The following is an 11,923-nucleotide window of genomic DNA, read 5'->3' as shown; positions in this document are numbered from 1 at the left end:
CCCCGCCCCTCCATGCCCCGCCCCGCCCGCCCGGCCCGGCGCGGCGCGGTCCCTGCATGCGGGCGGGCGGGCGCCGCGCCCCGCTCCGCGTACTCCGGGGCCCCCGGGGCCGCCGAGGCCGCGCCGCGTTCGGGCCATGCGGCCGCCGCCGGCGGAGAGGAGGCGATGAGGCTCCGCAGCGGCACGGCGCTCACGCTGCTGCTCGGCTGCCTCTGCGCCTTGCTCTCGCTCTCGTGGTACGGAGCCTTCGGCGGGCACAAAGGTAAGGGGCGGCTCCGGGCCGCGGGGCGATCCGGTGGGGTCTGCGGAGATCCTGTGGGTGGATCCTAGGGACCCGGGGTCCCGGCTGGCGGCATCCTGACGCGCCGCGCTGGGGTCCCATAGAGTCCGCGGGGGCCGCACTGGGGGTCCGCGGTGCTGCGCTGCGGGCTGGGGGTGAGCAGGGGCTGCTGGGCGCTGCCGGCTGCGATGCTCGAGGGGAGAACCCGTGCCGGCTTTAAATCCTACTGGGTTTCAATCCCTATGGAGAGATGGGGGCCCCGTGGCTTCAGGGCGACGAGGGACCAGAAGGACGGGGAGCCGAGCGCCCCGCTGCCGTGCTGGGGCTCTGTGAGCAGCCCCTCCCTGTGCTTCTGCGTGGTGCTGAGCTGGGTGCCGGGTTTGGGACGGTCCACAGCTGGGAGCTGCAGCCTCTGCTCATCCTGCAGCAGAAATACGGAGCGTGACCCCAACGGAAGCCCCTCTGTTTCCTTCTGGTAGGGCTTCGCAGCCCTGATTCCGTCTGGCACCAGTTGCTGACGAACAGCGGTGGTTACAACAGGTTACAGGTAGCGCGGGTTGTGTGCCGGCACGGTGTGTTTGCTGCTGGTGAGGCCGTCCTGGGACCGTTGTCAGCCCTCAGAGGTCATGCAGTCCATCCCAGCGCCTACGTAGAATCGGGGCATACGTATCCTTCCTGCCTGATGTTTATCCTATTGATTCCTAATAACCTATGATGACAGAGATACCTGAGCTCCCCAGACAGAGTTTGACATTTAACAGCCCTACCAGCAGATTTCTCATACGATCTAAGCAGAAACGTTGCTCTGTTTCCCTTTTTGGGGTACACACAAGGCAGTTCCTTCCCTTACTGCAGGAGCTCTTTGGTCTGTGGTGGCTCTGCTGCTAACCCTCAGGGCTGTCATGTTGAGCTGACACCCAGCACAGGGCTGAGGCACTGCTGTGCACAGAGAGCAGAGCTCACTGTGGGTCTTATCCTTCTCGCTGTGTACTTTTGTTGCTTTGTACTTTTGCTACAGATGATGCACGTTTAATGGGTTTTTTGTCCCATCTGCCCTTTAGCCGTGCTTCTCCAGAACTTTTCCTGCTTTCCGTTCCTCACCTGGTTCATTGTTCTCACCAAATCCCATCACATCGCACTTGTCCTGGCTGAACCAGGTCTTCCTTGTTTTAACAGATGAGTGCAGGGGGTCAGGATTGTTCCAAATGCTGCTCTTGTGCTGGCACCCCCTCAGCTGGGGGTGGCCTTCGAATGCCATCAGTGCGTTTTGTGTCCCAACAAGCAGCTCATGGATGGAAGTCCCAGTCTGGGCTTCCCTGGACCATTCCTCAGTCAGGTCCTCCCACTCCTTGCTTTATTGGCAAACCCCATTCACACCCATTTGTGCCTGCAGTGGGACACCATCCTGCAGCAGCTGGGTCCTTCTCCTGCATGCCAGCTCTATTATGGGATGTCACACCCTGCCACAGAAATATGATGCATTTGCAGTGATTTGGTTGCGGTAAAGAAGGGTTTCTTGTGCTCAGGTCCTCATCGCTGTCTAAATACATCATTGAAGTTAAGCTGATTAATCTGTAATATCCCAGATCCTCCTATCCCCATGCCCTGGCTCCTCGGGGCAGGCTGTGTCCATCACTCACTGCAGTGTTGCTGTCCCCTGCCACGACCTGGGGACAGCTCTGGTGACACTGCTCTGCACAAGTGGGGAGCACATGGATGATAAAACACAGAAAGCATCGCAGAGCCTGCTTGCCTCTGTCACCTGCTCTTTGTTGGGAGGACAAAACAATTAAGTGAAAGAGGTTCAAACAGGTCTGACCAGCTCCACAGCCGCTCTCACACAGCTGCTCAGGGTTTGCTTACCCACTGCAGGTAGCACAGGGGCTGTGATGCCCTCCTTGTGGTGCATGATGTTGCAGGCTGGCAGCCCTTGGGAGCAGCACCCAGCAGTTTTCCTGCCTGCAGATGAGCAACAGAAGGGATGAGAACAAGTGTGGCAGGGCTTCCTGCTGCTCTGTCCTTTCTGTTCCTTGCTCCTGCACCCGGAGTTCTACAGCTTCTGTTGGAGGTGCAGGGCAGCACTTTGCAGGTCCTGTCCCTGCTCAGGGCTGAGGCTGTCCCTGTGTGTGACATCCACAGTGTATGTGACACATATATGTGACACATGTACCAACCTGCGGAGGCTGAGGGGGTGCAGATGGGGGCTCTGCAAGGGAGCTGCAGAGGTTGGAAATCTGTCATTAAAATGCACAACAAGTAACAAGGATATGCAGGAGTGTTTCTGAGAGCCCCTGCTGGGTCATTGCAGTGCTCACCAGCAGCTGTGGCTGATGCACGGAGTGCAGCAGCATGTGCAAGATTATCTTGCTTATGGTTTGACCAAATTCATCCCGAGAATGAGTGGCACCATGCAATCTGTTAATGTGCATTTATCAAAATGAAGCTTTCGTTGCCTGGAGCCAACTGCATTTCTGCTTACATCCCTTGGCAATTTATTGTTGGGTTTTCACACTGGGCTCTCACTCTGTGTGCCCTTATGGGTGTTCCTCTGCTGCTGGGAAGGACAGAAGCAGAACGGGTTCTGCACACCTCTGGTTATACCGAGCCTGTGGTTTACTTCTCTTGCAGAACAAAACCGTTTCTGCTTTGCGATTCCCTTTGATTCATCTGGAAGAAATCATTGATTTGTGCTTATATCCTGAATGTTCATTGATTATTCACTTAGTGTTTAAGGTAAAGCCCATCTACAACTTGCTAGTTTAAGTGAAACTGCCACTCATCTCCGGAAACCTTTGAAGCCTGCTGAATTATGAAGAAATTGCTTTAGTGATAAACTGGGCAAAGCTGCTCCGCCTGTTCACCTCTGGTACGAGTGCAGTGGGCACAGTGCTGGTGTTGGTTCCCCCTGCACACAGAAACCAAGAGAACCATTTCTGGTGACAGCCATGGAGAAATCCACAAAATGCTGCTTCCACTGAGCGGGAGGGAAGAGCTGAGGCGAAGGGCAGAGCTGAAACCCATTTGGGGGCAGAAAGGCAGAAAACCTTCCCACAGCTGTTAGAATCATTGAGGTTGGAAAAGACCACCAAGATCACCAAGTCCAACCATTGACGGCTCACTAAGCCGTGTCCCCCAGAGCCACATCTTACCCATTCCTCTAAAACCTTCGATGGATGTGAACTCACTCCTGCAGCAGCCAACCTACCGACCATTGGCCCACTGTTGGCCCCAGTGAACCCTCGCTGAGATTTGCAAGTCCTGAATTCCAAGTGATGGTGAGCAACAAACACACCCAAGCGCTGGGATGTGTCATGCAGCTCTCTTTGCTTTTGGGTTTAGGGGTCCCTGGGGCATGAGGCTGGGATGCCCTGGGGTAGATGGCATGGAGCATCCCAGCACATGGGGAAAAACTTCCCTCCTCACCTGAAGGATGCAACTGTTCCCGTGCTGGTTCTGATTGGCCTCTTGTTTTTTCCCAAGAGGAAGCCCATGAGGTCAGCAGGGCTCAGTGCATGCAGGCAGAAGTCGCTGCCAAATTAAGGGATTATGAAAACTATTAAAATAAAGGAAGGGCTTTAGCTGGGGCTGGAAGGTTCATACTGCTAGAAGGAGAGGCTTTTCAGGGATTGCTGATCGAGCATCTGCTTAATAGCTTCCTGACTTGGGGAGAGGATTGTTGTCTTTGACAGAGGGAAATGTGTTTTCCTGCTTTTCTTATTGTAATTGAGGTGTAGAGACTTTTTATTCAGCGATGACCTTTATTTTGTTTGTGGTAGAACAGCTCACCTCAACCTTCTCTCTTTGCAAGACAACCCAAGAAGGGCAGGTCTCTGTTTTAAGCCATCTTTCTCGTTTCTCTGTAGCATTGGCTGCTTTTCCGTGTGCTTGTATCCCTCTCGAGTCACATTCTTTTTTTCCTCATGTTAGTTGAGCTACATTGTCCATTTGCTTTTATCCACAACCGTCACACTTGTGGCTTAGGGTTAGCTGCAGTGAATTGATACTAACCTGGGGAAGGTCACTGCACTGGTACCAGTGCCACTGCCTGCTGCCTCACCTATTCCTCCAGGAGTTTTTGGACCGTTTTTGGAGTTCTTTATGGCATGGATATGCCCTGAAGGATATGAGGTAGTTTTTCTTCTCTCCCAGTGATGGCGAGAGCTTTCTGGAAGCAAGAAACATGCAGCATTCCCACTGTGTGTCCCCACATAAGCAAGAACTTGCCTGTGTTGGGTGCCTGGTGGATGAGCGGGCTTGGGTAGGGTTAGACTCTCTCAAGGTTGACAGCACCCTTAGAAAAGTGCCCAAGGAATGAATTATTCAGTTAATGCTGGCAAAAGCAGTGTGGTGTCCTCCTCTCCCTCCTGTGAATGCCCAGACTCTGATGTTGTGCTTTTGATCTTGCCTTTCCTGTTTTAACGATGCCTTTTTGGTGCCATGTCTCATTGTGCTTTCTTTGGAGCTGTCTTTGATATCTTTTCCCCCTTTGTCTTCCATTTCCCTCAATTTCCTCTCTTCCTTCTTCCTTTGATTTTGTAGAAAATGACCAGGATGGACTTATTTACTCTATGTCACTTTCCCTCTTAAACTTGTCTAATCTGACTTATCTACCATTCAAGGACCTTTCCCAGGTGCTTACCTAACACTGTGGCTTCATCAACTCCATGGAGCTGGCTGGTCCCGCAGATTCTTGGTACACCAGCACTTCACCTCTTTGGATGGTTCACTGAGAGTGGTTGTGGGGTTGGGCACAGCAAACTGTAGGTAGAAAAGTAGTAAAAGCAGAGGGAATGTTTTAATGCCATGGCTGAGCTGAACCTTTCTGATCTGACAGAATACTTGGGGCCTTGAGGAACAATGAGGGAGCTTATCTCACACTTCCTAGATGGAGCCTGAGGTTAATCATAGAATCATAAAGGGTGGAAAAGACCCCTAAGATCCCCAAGTGCAACCTCTACCCATCCCACCATGCCCATAACCACGTCCCTCAGTGCCACATCTCCACGGTGCTCAAACACCTCCAGGGATGGTGACCCCCCACCTCCCTGGGCAGCAGTGCCACTGCATCACTGCTCTTTCAGAGAAGAAATGTTTCCTACCAACCAGCCTGAACAAAGGAGAACAAAGTGCTGTGTTTCAAAGCTGGTTCATTTGCTGATGTTGGGGATGGAGAGGTATTTAAAAAAAAAAAACGTAAGAACTGGAAACTCAAATTCATGCTGCATGCAAATTTCTTGGTTTGATGGCTGAAATTGTTCATTGTGCCATCATTCTGGTGAAGACCAATGAAATGTGGCTTTTCCCTGAGCTGGAAGGCTGTGACGAGGGAGGGGATAAGCGACCAGAATGGCATTTGTGCATAACTGGGACATGGACTGTGGGCTGGCTCCATATAGATCAGTTTGTGTTTCATTAACGTCTGGTTCCACCCTGTCTGTCGGTTTTATTAGATTAATTTATTACTTTCTGAAAATGCCTCGCCAGTGAACTAAAATATCTGTTGACTGGAAGTATTTGGTTACCATGAAAAAGTGCATTTGGCACGTCTTTGGCAAATATTAACTACTTTCTTCTGTTTCTCTTTGCAATTTAATTGTCTATTTATCTTGAGTATTGATTGCCAAAGGCCTCGGTAATTATTTGCTGATTTTGGAAATAATCATTTGAAAGGATTGGATTACATTTGCAATATTAATCATTACTGGGGTGTGCTGCCTCGGAGGATGGGATCTCCGCGGCTCCGATTGCAATGTGAACATTTACTGCTCACATTTACTGCTCGAGCCTGAGCTGCTGCCTTAAAATAACAGAATCGTTACTGAGGTTTTGTTCCTGAAACGGAGCAGATATTTGCAGAGAGGCAAACCTGGCAGGCACAGTGAGCCTATCAGTGTGCTTTTCCTCTTGGCAGGAGGAGCGGTCAGGCTGTAGTCAAATGTAAAGATGGTTGAGGTTTATTTACTTTGTGCTGCTCCAGTCTTGGCCAGATAACACAGTGCCATGGCAGTCCCTCCTCCGGTGTGGGTTGGTGGGAAGCAGCTGCCCGGTGCAGCAGCAATGCATCTCTCCTTTGTGGTGCTCTGCAGGGGTGTTGTTCTCGCAAGCAAATGTGCTGCAAAGCGCATCTTGCTTTGGGGGAAGGTGAGAAATTGGAAAGTCTCTGCTGGGAGCTGAGTAATTGGCACCTGCTATTATTGCGTCCCTCCTCCCTCTTTTAATAACTTGTTTATAAGGATGACTCCCCTACAGATCTCATTACAAAGCTGTAAAACATGCTTGTTTAAAAAAAAACAAAACAAAACACAACAACACAAAGCATTCTTATTCCTATTGGATCTGCATACGTACTTCCTTCTGTTTCTACCAGAGGGAAGACAGCTTTTGTCTCATCCGGGGATCTCCTCACTGCTCCTGGCTGCACTGGGCAGCAAATGCTGTTCCTCTACCAGCACCAAGCCTGGCAGCAGCCAGCACAGCTGGGAGGGCAGTTCTTGTTGTTTTAGGCCTGGAAGCAAGGGTCCTGCAGGCTGTTGGAGTTCCTCTGGCTCTGCCTCCATCTGAGCTGTGCACTGACTTGCATTGCCAGGGAGCCGTGGCATTTAGCACCCACCTCTGGGACCTCATGTTGCAGCAAATCCCACTTCGTTCTGTTGCACACCGTGATTTGGCTAATTGCTTTTAACAGTGTCGTCTTCATTCTTTTATTAGTGAATCGTGATGCAAAGGGGAGCCGGGAGCAGTTTGGATCCCGTTGTGTATCGTTGGATGACCACACTGGGCTCAGCTTTGTCCCCATGCACACGTTGGGAAGAGGCAAAATCGTGTCCGTGACAATTGTTTTCTGATTCTTTTCATTACCTCGCAGAGCAAAATGATAAAAAGAGCCTCAGAAAAGAGGGCACTGCAGCAAGCCCTGGCAGGGAGGTAATCTCTTTTCTTCGTACCGAGGTATAAAGATAATTCCGATCGGGATTGAAGCAGCGGATGGCAAATAATTCTTGAACAATCCGCTTATGGTGTTCCAGGACGCGAATGAAAACCACTAATGGGATAAAGAAGGATCTAGATAATTATCTCAGCTGCATTAAGTCCTGTCGTTTCAGGAGAGTACTCTTGTGGACACTCATTTCATGTGTACAAAATGCTGAAGCTGACCAGACGTTTTCAGAAGCCAGCTCATCCCAAAACAAAGACATCATTGCTTGGTGTTCGGCTGTCTTTTATCTACCTGGCTGGTCCTAATAAATCTCATTTCTGCTCTCTGCTATCCTGTTTCCCTTCTTTCCCCTCCCTACAGCAGCTTGAAGCAGTGACACACATTCTATCCAGGGCAGATTTGAAGCTTTCTTCATCCCTTTGCTTTTTTCATTTGTTCTGCTGGTTTAGGGAGAGTTCCTGTTGTTTGGTGTTTTTTTTCCCCCTTCTTTCAGCTGGTAATGCTGTTGTTTTAAATCTAACTGTGGAGCTGCTTACAACATTACAGCATGCAGGACATCCTTAAATTGGATCTGTTTTTTCCCCCAGCAAGAGCTCTGCCTTGCAGCACAGGGAATGCGCTGTGCTCCAAAACAAATCTGGCTGCAGTCAGTTAATGAGGCTCTTGTTGCTGGCTCTTTGCTCCCGTTGTGCCTGAACCTAATGGATGCCCAATGGATCAAGCAGAGGATGGCAGAAAGAGAAAGAAAGAGCTTTATGTTGGCAGCAGCCGTGACATTTGGGTGCGTTTGGACCAGCTACTGGTGTCCTGGGACAGGAAGACCTTCAGTCATGAACTTTCCCATCTTTTTGCATCAGTATGGCATTGCAATTAGGGTCTGGTGGCTTTTGGAAGTGCAGGAGGGCTGAGAGGAACAAGAAGGATGGTCTCTTCTTGGTGACGTTCTGCTTGAGCAGGAGCTCGTAAGCTAAATTGCTCCCCCAGGAGGCTTAATGCTGAGGTTCCTGCTCCCAGTTCTGGCCTTGTGGCTGTAGGAGATGGGTTGACTTGTAGCAGTTGTGCCTCCACAGGCTGTATCCCACACCACTGGCATTCTGCAAGAGGAGTCTGCCGAGACACCTCTAAAAGTCAGCTGATGGCAGTGTAAGGTGAGATTCCCATCTTACCTCTGAGAACAGTAGCTCTTCTGCATGCCCTTGGATTGCACAGGAGTCTCAAAGGGCATTTTACCCGGTTCTTACTACCACCACAAGCCTGTTCAGTGAACCACTTGCTCACTGTCTCATTACTCGCTCATCAGTAAAGGCATCACTGAAGTCTCCCTCAGTGCTGTGCTGATGCTGGAGTCCCACCTGGATCTGCTCACTGCAGAGCTGTGCAGCAGGAGGGGCAATTTGGCCTGCAGACAGGCAGGCAGGGAGCTGCTGTTTGCTGTGCATGGCGTAGAAGTGCAGATTCCTGTTTGGTTTGGCTTCCAGCAGTCCTTATCACATCTCTTACTGCCAGCTTCCTCTGGGTTGTCCTTTCTGCCCCTGCCTTGCCTACGTTTCGTGCTGCAATTTCAATTATTTTTAGTACTTCTTTCTCCCTTCAACTATTCCACCACACGAGCGCTGTTTAAACAGCTGTCACTCCTGAGCCCACTTCTCCAGGAGACAGAGTGACGGGTTGCACGCAGGCAGCTCGTTAAAAGCCTCTCAGGGCTCTTCAGGATGGGCAACCACGTAGGTGTACGATTGTAACTGGATCCTGTGTTATGCACAGTTTTGATTGCAGCCGGTGAAATAACGATCCCCTCTGGCTGCTCAGCAACAGGAGAAATCTGGGTGACGAAAGGGAAGGAGAGCACTTTGGCAGTGGGGCATGCCCTCTCCTTTTGGTGAAGCGTAATAACAAGAGGTGCGTTCTGCTCTCATTTTCATCCGTGTGCATCTAGAGGAACCTTATTAAAATAGTGCAGTTCTATTTAGAAGTTAACAGAGGGATCCTGGTGATGGGTTGGGATTTGGGTGCTGGGCCTGCTCGGCTGTTGGCTGCTCCCTCCTTTCTGCCAGTACTGAGCTTTGTGGAGTCTCCTTCTCTGGAGATGTTCAAGACCCACCTGGACACCTACCTGTGAGACCTGGTGTAGGGAACCTGCTTTGGTGGGGGGTTGGACTCGGTGATCTCTGGAGATCCCTTCCAACCCCTACAGTTCTGTGATTCTCGCTGTTGTGGTCAAACGGATTGAACTCTCTTCCAGATGATGTCCACACTGTGGAGAACATCTGCCATGGCCCCAGTTGTGTTTGAGGATGGAATTAAGGTGTGTGTAACTGCTCAGTGGTGAGCGAGCAACACACAGATCCTGCTCTTTGCAGCAGTTTGTGAGCTGTGATCTGCACACTCCTCTTGTTCCTGTGCAGTTGCTGGGATGTGATGTTGGAATAAAAACCAGCCTCAGCGTCTAAGAATAACAGCTTTCCGTGAAGTGGCTCCCAAGAATGGCAAAAGCTTTCTTAGTTGAAGCTCTCCTTTGCTTATGCATTTGTCTTCTATTAGCAGTGTTCCTGAAGTGCTCCAGTAGTGGATGTGTGCATGTGATTGTACTGAAGTTGGGTATCTCAGGATGATATTTACGTGCAGCTGTGCTTTCAGCTCCTCTCTGTGATGCGTTGCCATGAGCTCTTATGGAAGCACGGACCCTTTGGAGAGCTGTGTGGGATGAAGTCCTTGCGCTGGTTTTTGAGTTTGTGGCTGAAAAGAGGTTTTCAGGGAACTACAAAATTGTTAAGGTTGGAAAAGAGTGCTGAGATCATTCAGCTGTGACTCTGTGGCCTCTAGGAAATGGATGGGGGTTTTGGCCATGTGCAACCAGAATCCTCAGCTTAAGGAATCACACATCCCAGTTATGGTTAGGTGTAAAAGCAGACAGCTGACTTGCTGGCTTAGGGTAAAGGAATACATTTTCCTATAGAGGTTAAAGATCACCCATTGAGGATTCTGCTCTCTGTTTGCGAGGTGTTTTTTTCTGCATTTAAATCAATGATTTTATGTACCCTTGGAGTAGGCAGGCTAAAGTTGCTTTCTCCTTTGTTTTCTGGCCAAGTTTTTCTAAGAGAATAAAGCTTATGTCCTTCTTCCTAATCTCCCATTCTCATTTAGCCAAATTGGGCAGTGGTTTGGGAGTCTCCGGAGGAGGTGGAAAATCCTTGAATTGGACCAGAAATCCTATTTTTGGACATAGCCAGAAGGACAGAGAAGAGCGAGTCTGTTGATGGCTTTGCTGGAGAAGGGAATGAACTCCTGCATCAGGCTTCAGTAAATCCATGCACGTTATCTTCATTAAGCCCCCAGTGCAAGAAATCTGTTAATTGGAGCTTTCGGTTGGACACTGGGCACCAGCTGCTCCCAGCACAGCACAAACAGGACCGCAGCTGATTTCTCCTTCTCATCCCTGTAGCAATGGGTAGAAGCCACCACAGAAGTAAAACAGTCCCTTATTGGTACAGGCTCCATCCATTTTGCTGTTCCTACCTGTACCTCGTTCTCTAATTTTCATTGCTGTGACTGCTTTGTTTTCCTTCATTGCAATCAAGAAATGCAGTACAATATTGCACTAAGAACTTCAGCTATTCAATTACCTCTGAGAAGCTGACTTAATTGGCTCTTTAAGTGATGGCTCTCCATTGTATGCAATCAGCACGACTCAAGGAGGGAACAGGAAGAGAATAAGGACTTTGTTTCTAATCAATAAATAAAGGTCTTTGAAACAATACTGCTTGCAATTTGTGCCGCCGGTTAAATTACACCGAAGATGATAGCCTGTGTGTTCGATGTGGAGCACAGCTCTAACAGAGCAATAAACCTTTGCTCCCAGCAAGCTTGAGGACTGCTTTGCTGTGTGCTTCCAGCAAATCCATTTCTCCCCTCGGATTATTCTTTTTCCCCCCCAAGAATTAGAGGAAGGCAAAACAAAACTGCCGCAGAGCCCAGCACAGATGGTTTGGAAGAGGCTGATATGTAATGACTAATCATTTATTTTGCACCTCATAGAGTATGCAAATGAATGTGATACCTGATGATAAATAATTCAAAATGGAGGTGGAAGGCAAGGGGAGAGTACGGGCAGAAGGAGCACAGGAGGTACCAGTGGACCCGTGGAGCCCTGTAGCACACATGAAGGTACGCAGCATCGTTTCATAAACCACCAGGCTAAGTGATGTGGCAAAAGAAGGGTCGTTTTGGTTGTAAATTCACTCTGTGCCTTCCTTTGGGCTGTTGGATAGAGCCCAGTGTGTTTGAACATTTGCCTGTGAAGGCTGCAGGATTTATCTATGAAGTGAGATGTACTTTGCCACACCACCAGCAGTATTTTGGCGGAGCTGTTTTTGTGAAATATAACCTGAGAATTTGTATTGGCTTAACACTTAAACTGCAGCCAGGGGAAGATGGAATATTCATCTTTATTGTATTTGTTTCTCCTGTAACAAGGCATTACTGTCTGTCGTAAAGGAGACCGTCCCTGAGCCCAGAGAGCATGCCCAGTTATTTGCTGCTTGCTCCATTAGCTTGTGCAGAACTCCCAGTTTTTATGTGCGTGTGCTTTTCTACTTGTGTAAGCCTGCCAAGGACTCATCTCAATTGAAATCCATTCCTGTAACGCTGTGTATACGCCTATTTGTTGAAGTTCTTAATGCAGCTAATGGAGGTATGGGTCTGGGATG

General features: G+C 49.5%; 1 protein-coding gene across 1 annotated transcript in view; it reads left to right on the top strand.

The window, feature by feature from the left end:
- The first annotated feature begins 119 nt into the window (after nucleotides 1-119).
- The window catches only part of MGAT4B (alpha-1,3-mannosyl-glycoprotein 4-beta-N-acetylglucosaminyltransferase B), a 36,443-nt gene continuing 24,639 nt past the window's right edge, over nucleotides 120-11,923 (top strand). Inside the window, exon 1 of the mRNA XM_052685156.1 lies at nucleotides 120-262. Within this exon, the coding sequence (XP_052541116.1) occupies nucleotides 166-262 (97 nt within the window). The 5' untranslated portion in view covers nucleotides 120-165. The remainder of the gene's footprint in view (nucleotides 263-11,923) is intronic.

Source organism: Tympanuchus pallidicinctus, unplaced genomic scaffold (genome assembly GCF_026119805.1).
Source record: "Tympanuchus pallidicinctus isolate F22 unplaced genomic scaffold, pur_lepc_1.0 scaffold21, whole genome shotgun sequence".
NCBI lineage: Eukaryota > Metazoa > Chordata > Aves > Galliformes > Phasianidae > Tympanuchus > Tympanuchus pallidicinctus.
The sequence above is the reverse complement of the archived record's forward strand: the minus strand, read 5'-3'. Positions and strand labels throughout refer to the sequence as shown.